Below are 12,100 nucleotides of genomic sequence, written 5' to 3'. Positions count from 1 at the left end.
GGTGCCTTGGAGGACCGGATGGAAGGCTGGACCTCCTACCAATCAGAGCATCCCCTCATTGTCTGAATGCGGAAGTTGGATCATGAGCTCCTGCTGCTCTCTCTCTCTCTGAATGAAGATTGAGTGTTACCCCAGACTGCACCAACCTCTGTGAGTACAGCACCCTCTCTTCTCACTCCTCCTATTCCATTTCTTTTCTCATTTTGGGATTAAACTGTTGGTTTGTAGGAAGTGAAGTGAAAGGAGGTGAACTCAGGAAAGGTGCATATGCTGGATGCATTGGTCTAGATCGCTGTCTGTGTCCCTCTGTGTCTGTCTGTGCGTGTGTATATGTGTCTCTCTCTGTGTCTCTCTCTGTGTCTCTCTCGTGTCCTTCATCAGGAATTGCGGAGGGGAGGGGGTGGAGGGGTGGAAAGGGTGCTGAGAGATAAATAGGAAGGTGGGAGTGGGGCTGGGGGTAAGGTAGATGCAGGTTGGGTGGGAGGTGATGGCGACAGGGTGGAGCAGATTGGTGGGAAGGAAGATGGACAGGTGGGACAGTTCAAGAGGGTGGTGCTGAGTTGGAGGGTTGGAGCTGGGGTGGGGGGTGGGAGGGAATGTGAGGAAACTGGTGAAATCGATGTTGATGCCATGTGGTTGCAGGGTCCTAGGCCACCTGATACCTGGAGGAAGAATGCCTCTGCATTGGGACCCTCCAACCATACAGGATCAATATTGATTTCACCAGTTTCCTCATTTCCCACCCCCCCTCCCCCAGCCCAATCCCAGATACAACCCTCGAACTTGGGAATGCTCTTTTGAACTGTCCCACCTGTCCATCTGCCTTCCCATCTATCTGCTCCACCCTCCTCTCTGACCTGTCACCTTCTTCCCCCGCTTTCATCTACCCATAGCATTCTCAGCTCCCTTCCCCCAGTCCCACCTCCCTCCCATTTATCTCTCAGCCCCTTTGGGCCCACCCCACATTCCTAATCACGGGGTTATGCCCAAAACATCAAACCTCCTGCTCCTCAGATGCTGGCTGACCTGCTGTACTCTTGCAGCACCAGACATTTTGGTGCTTATTTGTCTGGATGTTCTGATGTGACCCATTTGCAGATGTGAAGTCACATTCGAGAAAAACTCCTTCATGGAATGTGGGCTTTTTTTTTTGGCAAGGCCAACAATGTTTTCGTCCAGAACTGCCCTTCAGGCAAGAGGATTGCCAGACTTTAGGGGGCATTTTAAAAGTCAAGCACGTGAGCCATCATATGCAGGCAGCACCAAGTTAATGCTAGCGGGTTTCCTTCCCTGAAGAGCGTTATTGAATCAAATGGGTTTTCAGAAAAGTTTCATTCTCTCAATGACTGAGACTAGTTTTCAATTCAGATTTTAAAAAAATAAATTTAATTTCCCCAATGTTTGTTTTTACTGGTATTTGAACCCATGAGCCCAGATTATTTGCCTGGGGCCTCTGGATTGCTGGTCCAGTGTTGTTATATCATCACTGACTCGCCTGGACAGCATTGAGAGTCATACAGATGTATAGCACACAAAGAGACCCTAAATGCAACTGGTGCATGCCAAGCACATAGCCAAAATTGATCTAGTCCGATGTGCCAGCACGTCCCTCCAAACCCTTCCCATTCATATTCCCATCCAGATGCCTTTTAAATGTTGCAATTGTCCCAGCCTCCACCACTTCCTCTGGCAGCTCATTCCATACACGCACCACCCTCTGACTGACAAAGTTGCCCCTTAGGTCCTTTTTATGTCTTTTCCCCTCTCACCTCTAGTTCTGGACTCTCCCACCCCAGGGAAAAGACCTTGCCTATTTACCCTATCCATGCCCCTCATCATTTTATAAACCTCTATAAGGTCACCCCTCAGCCTCCGATGCTCCAGGGAAAACAGCCCCAGCTTATTTAGCCACTCCCGATAGCTCAAACCCTGGCAACATCTTTGTTAACATTTTCTGAACCCTTTCAAGTTTCGTTTAACTGAACAGTAAAAGTCATACTGGACAGGGATATATCATAGTGTTACTGTGCAATATGTATTTATTTACGGCTGTATAAATTTGATTTATAATTATTTCTAGTTATATCATAGTGTTGTAGCCATGTTACTTATTCCAAGTTTGGGAGAAGATTTGTAGCTCGGCTGCTCGTTGTTGTGGTTCTGTTTGCCGAGCTGGGAATTTGTGTTGCAGACGTTTCGTCCCCTGTTTGGGTGACATCCTCAGTGCTTGGGAGTCTCCTGTGAAGCACTTCTGTGTTGTTTCCTCCGGCATTTATAGTGGTTTGTCTCTGCCGCTTCCGATTGTCAGTTCCAGCTGTCCGCTGCAGTGGCCGGTATATTGGGTCCAGGTCGATGTGTTTATTGATTGAATCTGTGGGTGAGTGCCATGCCTCCAGGAATTCCCTGGCTGTTCTCTGTTTGGCTTGTCCTGTAATAGTAGTGTTATGGATGCGGATCCATGAATAACAACTAGCCACGAAACGACACGACCAGCTATCCTTGGTAGCCATACACGCAGATGACAAGCAACATGAATTCGACTGGGATAACACTACTATTATACCAGTAAGTATCAGTGGAGCTTTTAATTAAATAGAACTTCTGAAGTCAAGCACCATAAACCTTCAGTTCTGATTTTTTAAAGATATGGTTCTAAACCAGCTTTTGTTTAATAATTCTGAACTTAATTTTTTATTACAAATGAGAAGCTCACATTGTTAGCACTTTGACTGCTGTGTTGCTCTCTTCCTTTGGAGAGTCAATCAACTTTTCCTCATGCCTTTTTACTATTCTCTGTGAAGCAGTAAAGAGGGGGTCTGTTCATTGTGCTATGGTACTGTTACAATATTGCCACTGCCACCAGCATGAAATGTCTTGTGAATGATTCAGATCCTGAAAGATTACTTTGCAGTTGTCAAACACTGTTAAACTGACAAAACTATACATGAAAGCAAAAGTTGTATTTCCCTCTTTCAAGTCATCAAATTGACACCCCCAGCTGTTTATAGAGGGTGCTAATGTTGTCAAAAATTTTGTTCCTTTTTGTAGTCTGCATAAATGAAAGCTAACATCTTCTCATGTTCTTGATACACTGAAGGAGACCATTGTTTTTTTTTAAATCTTTTTTAATATGAGCCTCAAATTCTGGATTGGCTTAGTGGAACTTGGGAGATATAGCAGCAGCCACAGACTGACCATAACTAGCAATTTCAAGTTTAAACCTGCAAACCTGTTTATTTGGTAGTCCTGAATAGATCTTTGTGCTTTAATGCAGCATCACCCTGTCAAGCTTCTTCCACATTGGAGTAGGATAATTTGTCAAAAGTGAATCCAATCCTCTGAAACTATGGGTTACTTAATGTCAATCACTTAAGATAAATATTGTTCTGATCCAAGGATAGAATTACAGTTCTCCAAACTTCTTGTATATTTAATTCCTTTGGAGAGAATTTAACTTTCAATCTTAACCCCTAAGTCCTTTTTTTTAAATCTGTAAGAACAATGCGGTGTCAAATTTTACCATCAACCATTTTGAATATCATGTGAATGAATTGTGCCTTATTTTGGTTCATGTTGAATTGATGAATGACATTTGTCCACAGTTTGTTAGATATTTCCACAACATTAGAAGTTTATAATAAATTCAAAATGCTTATGGGCTGATTTTAAGCTTGATTTGTCAAAAATTGGTTGGCATTTATAAATACGGTCAGAAAAGCCATCTAAAAATTGACGTTTCTCTATTCCAATATATTTAGAGCTGCATTTTATTTCAATTCAAATAGGTCAGAAACACACCTGCTTGTTCACGGCTTACAACCCTTCACCAAGTATGAGTTTGCTGTACGTCTTCATGCAGACCAACTCTCCAGCCCCTGGAGCCCTGTGGTTTATCAGCTTACGTTGCCAGAAGGTAAAGACAGTGTCAAGCTCCTTAGTCTTCCAGAACTTGAAATAACCCAATAGTACTCCACTTAAAGCAAATTGTTGCATTGCTTTTGGCAATACATAGTGCAGTACAGCATTTTGATAAGTAAGTAATTGCTTGGTAGTACAGAACTTAAACATTGTTGAAAGGAGACATGATGACCTAATCAATCAGCACCCTCTTGATCTGCTGTATGAATTGGCATCTCTTTTCCAAGTCTTGTTTCTTTCATCTAAATTTTGATCAGTGCTGTATGAAAAGGTTTCATTTTTGTCTCTATTTAGCAATGTTTTTCAGATTTGAGAAATGAACGAAGTATTAATTTATCATAGATACAGGAGAGTATCAGGAAAATAGCAAACTTGTCACAATTTTTCAGATTCATAGACTATAACCCCATCCAAAGGAAATATTTAGCCAACTAGTCTTTACAGTTCATGAAGTCTGTTGAAGGTCTTGAGCTGCCATTCTGATAGCTGCAATTAATACTAAAATTGTTTTTTAAAAAGAAAATTAGCAACCTGCCTAACTCTGTTCCCAAAAATTCTAGTTCTTGCACAAAATCTATCTGTATTGTGATCATTATTTCAAGGATTCGGTAAGAAGTTCCTCAGAATTTAAAACCAGTTCATTAGAAGTATGTATAAACTTAAGTTTATAATATGAACTATTTCTGCCACAGCTCCAGTCAATCCACCTTCAAGTGCAAAAGTCACATTAATAGAAGAAGGAACAGCTCTTATATCGTGGAAACCCCCAGAAGATACCAACACTGCTATCACCCGTTATACCATCCTTTACGCTTCCAGAAAGGCCTGGATTGCAGGCGAGTGGCAAATGCTTCATAGGGAAGGTGAGCTTTATCTAGTATGCATACGTTTATTTTGTCTATATTCAACTAACTCTGGAAACTACTGAATCATCAGTTCCATTAACTTTAATAATTAAGAGTACCTGTCTGAGAATTATTTAATAAAATTAAACTAATATGGCACTAAGAGGAAGATCTTGCTAGCTGAACCTGTGCTTTTTTTGAGAGCTTCCATTCCATGTGGACAGTGATGGTGACACAAGGGTACCTACTGATGAGGAAGGCCTCTAGCCATAAACTAGTTTATCCATAAGGCCCTAAAACTGTACCTTATTGGGCTCCTTGTACCTTTCTGGATGGACTTGTATTCCAAAATGTTGGCCTCCATGATCCAATCCATTTTCTGATCACTGAAGAAAAGCTTCCTAATATTAGAGTTAAAATTTTCTTCTAGTTTGACTGTCCCCGTCCTATTTTTTTCAATAAGTTGAAACCCAGATGGAGAAATCCAAACTTAATGACTAAAAGAAAACTGTAGCAATGTGTTAGGACAGTGACCTTGGACAGGATATAGTGTACGCTCAGTGGAATGCAAAATGGCTTAGTGCCAGAGACCATAATATTCTTGATCTATGACATGGACTTGAATGCAAGACTATATTTTATAACTAAATTATTTTAATTATTGCATTAGTGTCTGTCCAAGTCAGATAATCTTGGATCTCTACTAAGCCAAGAAAGGGAGGACTGCAGATGCTGGAGATCAGAGTTAAAAAGTGTGGCGATGGTCTGACCTGCAGTGCTTTTCCAGAGCCACACTTGTCTCTTCTAAGAGAGCTGTTGAGTTCAGTTACAGAAAACAAATAACATTCTCCAGGACTGTTGATTAGATACATTTCCTTGGTCAGGATGGTGCAGCACATTGGTATCAGACGTAGAAGTGTGCAAATTGATACTTTTTGAAACTAAAATTAAAATAAGTGATCTGTTAATTTTGAATCTCCATATATCATTTGCTGTGCTGCAAGCTGATTCTGTGCTCACAAATTGTTGATCCATTATTGTCATTTTTGTTTTTAGGAACAATTACTATGGCTTTGTTGGAGAACCTCCTTCCAGGAAATGTCTATCTCATTCAGATATCTGCATCTAATGAAGTAGGAGAAGGACCCTTTTCAAATGCTGTAGAGCTAGCAATCCCTGTGAAGGAAACTATATACTTTAGCCAGGGGCCTAAGTGGTCTGACTCTCGCAGTAGTGGAGATGCCAAAGGTCAGTTAACGGTTTGCCAATCGGCATGTGTGTAACTAATGTAATGGCTTAGGCCTTTCTGTTGAGATTTCTCGAAAGGTCGACTCATTGGGCCTACTTGTCAGTGAAATGCTGTTAGAATGGCTACAAAGAATCTCAACCGAACAATCTAAATCAGAGGTTGGACTTCATATTATCTCACTGGAAATAACAATTACGCTTGAGAACTTATTGCATGTGTAATAGCTTCAACTTTTAAAGTTTGGGAGAAGATTTGTAGCTCAGGTGCTCGTTGTTGTGGTTCTGTTCGCCGAGCTGGGAATTTGTGTTGCAGACGTTTCGTCCCCTGTCTAAGTGACATTCTCAGTGCTTGGGAGCCTCCTGTGAAGCGCTTCTGTGATCTTTCCTCCAGCATTTTGCTGGAGGAAAGATCACAGAAGCGCTTCACAGGAGGCTCCCAAGCACTGAGGATGTCACCTAGACAAGGGACGAAACGTCTGTAACACAAATTCCCAGCTCGGCGAACAGAACCACAACAGCTTCAACTTTAATTTTGTGCTGACTGTGCAGAAGTAAATCTCCACCTTTTTAACATCACTGTGATAGGGAAATAAAGCAGCCTTGAAATAATCTGAAGGCAGTCTGACTGGGACATAGTGTTGGTAAGAGCTAGAGGGAAACTTTTTGTAGCAAAACCTCAATGTTTCAATTCTGTGCCTCCAGTCATCATGCTATATACCTGTACAGAAATCTATATGGTTTAACTCTGTCCAAGAATTAGTTATTATTTCTGTCTAGATCCTACATGCTGTTGGTGACAGCAGAAACCTTTTCTAAAAATGATTATTTCAATATACAAAATGTTCTTTTTATAAAGGTCTGACATTTAATTGTTTTGTATTTGAGGCTTCTGTTCTAATATTGATGCTGATATACTCAATATAACTGTATGGTGGTAACAATGAGCTCTTGTCACATCTGCATGAATGTTTTATTTTCACCACTGAAATCAGTAATTGAATTGAGATAAAATGACCACTACAACTGATGACATTTGAGGCATTTTTTAAATTGTTGTAATGTCTATTATCATTTTTTTTTACTCAAGTTAACTCTGATGTATTTTATCACCTGGACCAAAAGTCAATGACTGGAATTATCGTTGGAGTTTGCATAGCCCTAACTTGTATCATCATTTGCGTACTTGTTCTCCTCTATCGAAGCAAAGCCAGGTATTGTTTGAAAGCATGCTGTTTTAGGACCATATATCAAGTATTATCATTAAAAAGCAATGATTATATTAGATTTATTGTAAAAGTATTTAATCTAATTGCGTAGGAAACAATATTGTTTAGTTACATTTTGGCCTTGTACCCCACATCCTCAAATCCTGCAATTCCTTTCATTAACCATACAGCATGATGCTGTTAAGATATAATTTGTACACTAATTTAAATTTAGTAGTTTGTAGTTGGATCACCAATCAAACAAATACAAACGAACACTGAAATACATTGTTGGTGCACTTAATATTAATAATCCAAGTTGCACATGGGACTGGTTATCTACTAGTATATTAGGATTTTTCCTCTTCTACAATATCCTTGACTCATCCATTTTTCATTTTAATCAAGGATTATGTAAACATATGGTCAGAATTGAATACTTGTCAATAGATGTCATTATTAAATATCACATTTGAGAAGTTACATTTTCATGGGAAACTTTATTTGCCCAGGAAATCTTCTGCAATCAAGGCTGAGCAACAAGGAAATGTACAGATGGCACATGTTACAAGACCACTGGTTAATGGCACCCATCTTATTAAGAGTCAGACTGAGCAGCAAACTGTGGAAACCTTAATGCCAATGATGCCTGAAAATGTCTTTCTGGATACCAAGGTAATAAACATTATATTTACTTTAATTTCTAGTTTCCCTAATTCTTGCTTTTAGTGGGGAAAATATCTTTTGCGAGCAGCTTACTCTTGAGCTGAATGAGGAAGCCCTTTAGTGCATATTCCTAAGATTGAAACTGTGAGAAATCACGTGTTTCATTTCCTAAATTGTGACTGTGGTCACCCAGGTTTTTCGCACTTCCTTTCTGACCTGAGATCCATTCCTCATCCATCACTGCCATTTATAACTGCGTCATCTGATATTGTTAAGTGGATTGTTAAACCCTTGTGTTGATCTATAGCTGTTTCCTCAGTCATCAGAACTTTCTTTTTTTAAAAAAAGTCTCTGAAATGGAAATTGTAGAATTCCAGTCAGGGATACTTTAGAGTTTTGATATTTCCAGGACTACTTTTTGATATTCAGGGACTCCTTTGCATTGCTGTGAACTCATTGGGTGAAGCAAAATCATAGTAAACCATAGCTTATGTATTTATGTTGAGAAGATGGGCACTGGATTTAATTAGAAGCAGAATTTGAAGAATCTATCAATAGCCTCAATAATTATTGCCACTACACACCAATGAAAGTATTCATTTCTGGCACCCTACCATATTTCAGTTGAGAGTATGGTGCTGGAAAAGGGCAGCATCCAAAGAGCAGGAGAATTGACGTTTCTGGCAAAAGCCCTTCATGAGGAATGAGGCTTTTGGGCCAGTGAGCTGAGAGAGAGGGTGTGTGTGAGAGAGAGCTGGGGGTAAGGTAGCTGAGAATGCAATGGGTCGATTGGAGGTCTGGGAGAAGGTGATAAATCGGAGATGGCCTGAAGAAGGTTTAATATCCAAAATGTTGACTTCTCCACCTCCTGATGCTGCCTGGCTTGCTGTGTTCGTCCAGTTTCCTGTTGTCTACTTTTCGTTTATATAGTGTTGTTTATAAATCTGTAACTTAAGTCTGTGGAAATACTTTCAAAGTGTAGTTATTTCTCCTTGTAATATAGGTTAACTTAATTCAGCCTGCACTGGAGATTGGACCTGGAACTTTCCTGGTTTGCTGTTTATGCCAGCTTCAGATCAGAAGAGGCTAGAATGAGCTCTCCTCATCTCTAATATTCTTTAAGCCTGCCTTAGGGTAGCAGTAAGTGGACATTTTAGCAAGGACAGATCAGAAGCTGGGAGGCAAATTATATGTAAGGAGTGGAAGTGACTTGCAGAACAAACTACAGAGAAGGAAATAGGCACATTAAATTTGGGAGATGGGAAGCAAGTTAAGAGCAAATATCTCTTACCGTGGGCGGCACGGTGGCACAAGTGGGCGGCACGGTGGCACAGTGGTTAGCACTGCTGCCTCACAGCGCCTGTAGACCCGGGTTCAATTCCCGACTCAGGCGACTGACTGTGTGGAGTTTGCACGTTCTCCCCGTGTCTGTGTGGGTTTCCTCCGGGTGCTCCGGTTTCCTCCCACAGTCACAAAGATGTGCGGGTCAGGTGAATTGGCCAAGCTAAATTGCCCATAGTGTTAGGTAAGGGGTAAATGTAGGGGTATGGGTGGGTTGCGCTTCGGCGGGTCGGTGTGGACTTGTTGGGCCGAAGGGCCTGTTTCCACACTAAGTCTAATCTAATCTAATCTAAAAAAGTAAGTCTAATCTAATCTGAATTACAACCTTAAATTCTCACCCTTGAAGTTGTGTTTATCTTTTGTTTCATCATGTGTTTTTCACTTCTATAATGGTGGAATATTTTGTTATTTATCCCTCTGGTCCAATTGTGGTATTCTCTCTATACTTGTGTTTACACACCAGAAAATGAATGTAAATATTGGGATAGGGCAGAAATTAAAATCAGGGAAACCTTTATCAGAATATCATGATGCTGTTAAAACGAACAGAAGTTCAGTCAGCATGAAGTTCAAGTTCTTCCCATCTTGTGGCTGAAACTGATGAGTTTTATTATTGGTCAGATGGGTTGGAAGAGCTATGCTTTCTGGAACTTGGATCCACAGAAGTAAGTGTAACTCAAGATACTGCTTCTCTATAATAGCTATGATTGAGCAAAAAGTATATCATCTGAATGTATTCTATTACATCCACAGGGTGGATCTGATATGATTATTCGCGGCTCTTCACATGTGAACAAAAAGGTGAAAAAATGGTCGCTTTTTGGGTCAACTAAGAAATCTGTGAAGGTGCATAAACCAAAGCAGGTGAAGTTTGAAACCAAACTCTCTCGAAGTGACTAGCTTTTTAAAAGCATCAATTAGGTAGACACAACAGGGAAAGGAATTGAAGGCCATGTTTATTGGGGGTAGAGATGCATGTAGAATGTTAGCACCGGTTAGCCTGAATGGTGTTTCTCCATTGTACATCTTGTCTAGTAATTTGTGGTATGGAAAACACATTCCTTTTAAATGGAAATTAATCCTCTTTGCACGTCAGCTGGTGGTTCTTGCAGTTCAAACAATTGGGTTTACTGGTGCTATCTGAAACACTCTGAACTTAATGAGCTTGACAATTTACCATCATATGAAAATCAATCTGAGTTCAGTAGATTTGGCTGTGAATCAAATGCTTCTCCTGGTTTAACAAATATCCTGTATTTGTATACTCTGGGGGTGATTATTCTCAATCACCAAATGAAGTATCTGTTGAAAAAGTTATAAATAATCCAATAATAGCTGCCTGCAGGTGAAGGTGCATCAGTCATCTTGGTGCAATACACAATTCTTACCATCTAATTGTTTTAAATTTGTTACGTGCTTTCCCTCTCTGCAAACTTGACTTTTGGCCTCCTGTATTTCCTTTGAAACAATCAGTTTTCTAATGCACATGTTCAGATTTAGATGTACATATATATTGCCCCCACAACACTATCAACAGTCCTTATAAAATCAGTTTATACTGCCTATCATACAAAAGGAGTTGGAAATACTTGCTCAGTATAACTGGTGCAATTCTTTTACTAGCAGCCAGTAAGAAGACACGGGCGAGGCATGAGTTCTTACCAGCTGACTGGCTTGATCTGTGAAGAATCGGGTGCCTCAATACTCGTTCCACCGATATCATTGCAAGCGGTGTTTGGCACTACAGGCGATGCGGAATATTCTCATAACAGTGACGGAAGTCATGAAACTGGAGATTCTGGCAGATACATGATTCTAGAGAGGAAATGGAAATGGCTCACCTTTCTTCTGTCACATGTACTACACCTGCCTTGGGACCATTTATTCAGACAGAAACAGCCAGGGTTCCTGTCACATCTACCTCAGAGGAAGCTCAATGCCTGTTTGGTTCTCCTTCTACCTCAGACCTGCTGGCACCACCTGAAGTACGTCAAATGCCTTCTCCAAAAACTACTCATGAAAATGCTGACACCGAATTTCCAGTTTGAGTTACCTGATCCAGTTTGACTAATTTATCTGTACTATGGACAATGTGCAGTGAGCCAAAGAACATTCTGGAATGGAAATCTGGGTTTTTTAATCACTCCTGGTTGTTACATGCTTTTGTTTTGTGAATGTTACATTTTTTGTTTTACCCACCATGAATGTCTGTATGTCAAAAATGTGAAAAGGACCGTTACATTTCTTTTGATTTTATTTTAAAAGGTATATCACTGGAGCAGAAGTAATATTTCAGGCTTTCTGCTTAAAACATCTACCTCAATGTACCTGATGGTAAACTCCAGTATTTATCAGATATTTGATTCCATCATCTAATTGCTGATACTTCCTTTAAAAAAAAATGTCGTTTTGCTGAAAGAAATGTTTGTTGATGTTCTGCTGTGATTTGGGGGTTGTAAGGACATTGCCATGAGAGTGTTTAACTAAAGCTCTGTTTACATGAACAAGTATCATTCTAAATGAGGCCCAAATGCAGCACCTTTTTGAGCTGGAGTTGTCTTAATTCACCTGTGCTTCAATTATTTTTGTACATAAGGTAAAAGCAGGATCCAGTCATATGTTTGAATGAGAGTCCCATTTAAGTTACAGTCCCAATTTATGAAACTTAATTGCTGTGAAACGTGATCATATTATGTTTGTATGTAATACAGATTTACAGAGAGCTGTGAAAAAATGCAAAGTATGTTTGATCAGAGAGAAGAGGATATGCATTCATTTGAATGATTTGGAATAGAAGGGATAAGACATCTGTGCCATATAACATCCATGTGCTGAGTAACCTTGCCTTGTGAATTTTGAAAAGCATCTGAACTATGA

General features: G+C 40.0%; 2 protein-coding genes across 3 annotated transcripts in view; both read left to right on the top strand.

Annotated features, from left to right (window-relative positions):
* The window catches only part of LOC132807989 (uncharacterized), a 233,927-nt gene that overhangs the window by 109,961 nt on the left and 111,866 nt on the right, over nt 1–12,100 (top strand). Inside the window, exons 5-7 of the mRNA XM_060821884.1 lie at nt 3,860–3,913; nt 4,611–4,781; nt 5,820–6,011. Coding sequence (XP_060677867.1) covers nt 3,860–3,913; nt 4,611–4,781; nt 5,820–6,011 — 417 coding nt within the window. The remainder of the gene's footprint in view (nt 1–3,859; nt 3,914–4,610; nt 4,782–5,819; nt 6,012–12,100) is intronic.
* Nucleotides 95–11,363, top strand: LOC132807973 (protogenin-like). Of its 2 annotated transcripts, none has more exons than XM_060821860.1 (9): nt 95–150; nt 2,309–2,565; nt 3,786–3,913; nt 4,611–4,781; nt 5,820–6,011; nt 7,099–7,222; nt 7,729–7,891; nt 9,977–10,087; nt 10,850–11,363. In XM_060821860.1, the coding sequence occupies exons 2-9, from the start codon at nt 2,519–2,521 to the stop codon at nt 11,288–11,290; spliced, it is 1,377 nt and encodes a 458-aa protein (XP_060677843.1). In that variant the 5' UTR covers nt 95–150; nt 2,309–2,518; the 3' UTR covers nt 11,291–11,363. The 2 variants fall into 2 exon arrangements, with proteins under 2 accessions (XP_060677843.1, XP_060677842.1); XM_060821859.1 differs by having other exon boundaries at nt 118–150; nt 2,192–2,565.

Source organism: Hemiscyllium ocellatum, assembly GCF_020745735.1.
Source record: "Hemiscyllium ocellatum isolate sHemOce1 chromosome 27 unlocalized genomic scaffold, sHemOce1.pat.X.cur. SUPER_27_unloc_29, whole genome shotgun sequence".
Lineage (NCBI taxonomy): Eukaryota > Metazoa > Chordata > Chondrichthyes > Orectolobiformes > Hemiscylliidae > Hemiscyllium > Hemiscyllium ocellatum.
The sequence above is the reverse complement of the archived record's forward strand: the minus strand, read 5'-3'. Positions and strand labels throughout refer to the sequence as shown.

Coding starts and splice junctions, on each gene's coding strand:
- LOC132807973 (XM_060821860.1), top strand. CDS start 2,519: ATGACAAGCAACATGAATTCGACTGGGATAACACTACTATTATACCA. Junction 2,566..3,785: donor ATAACACTACTATTATACCA/GTAAGTATCAGT, acceptor CAATTCAAATAG/GTCAGAAACACACCTGCTTG. Junction 10,088..10,849: donor AGGTGCATAAACCAAAGCAG/GTGAAGTTTGAA, acceptor TTTTACTAGCAG/CCAGTAAGAAGACACGGGCG.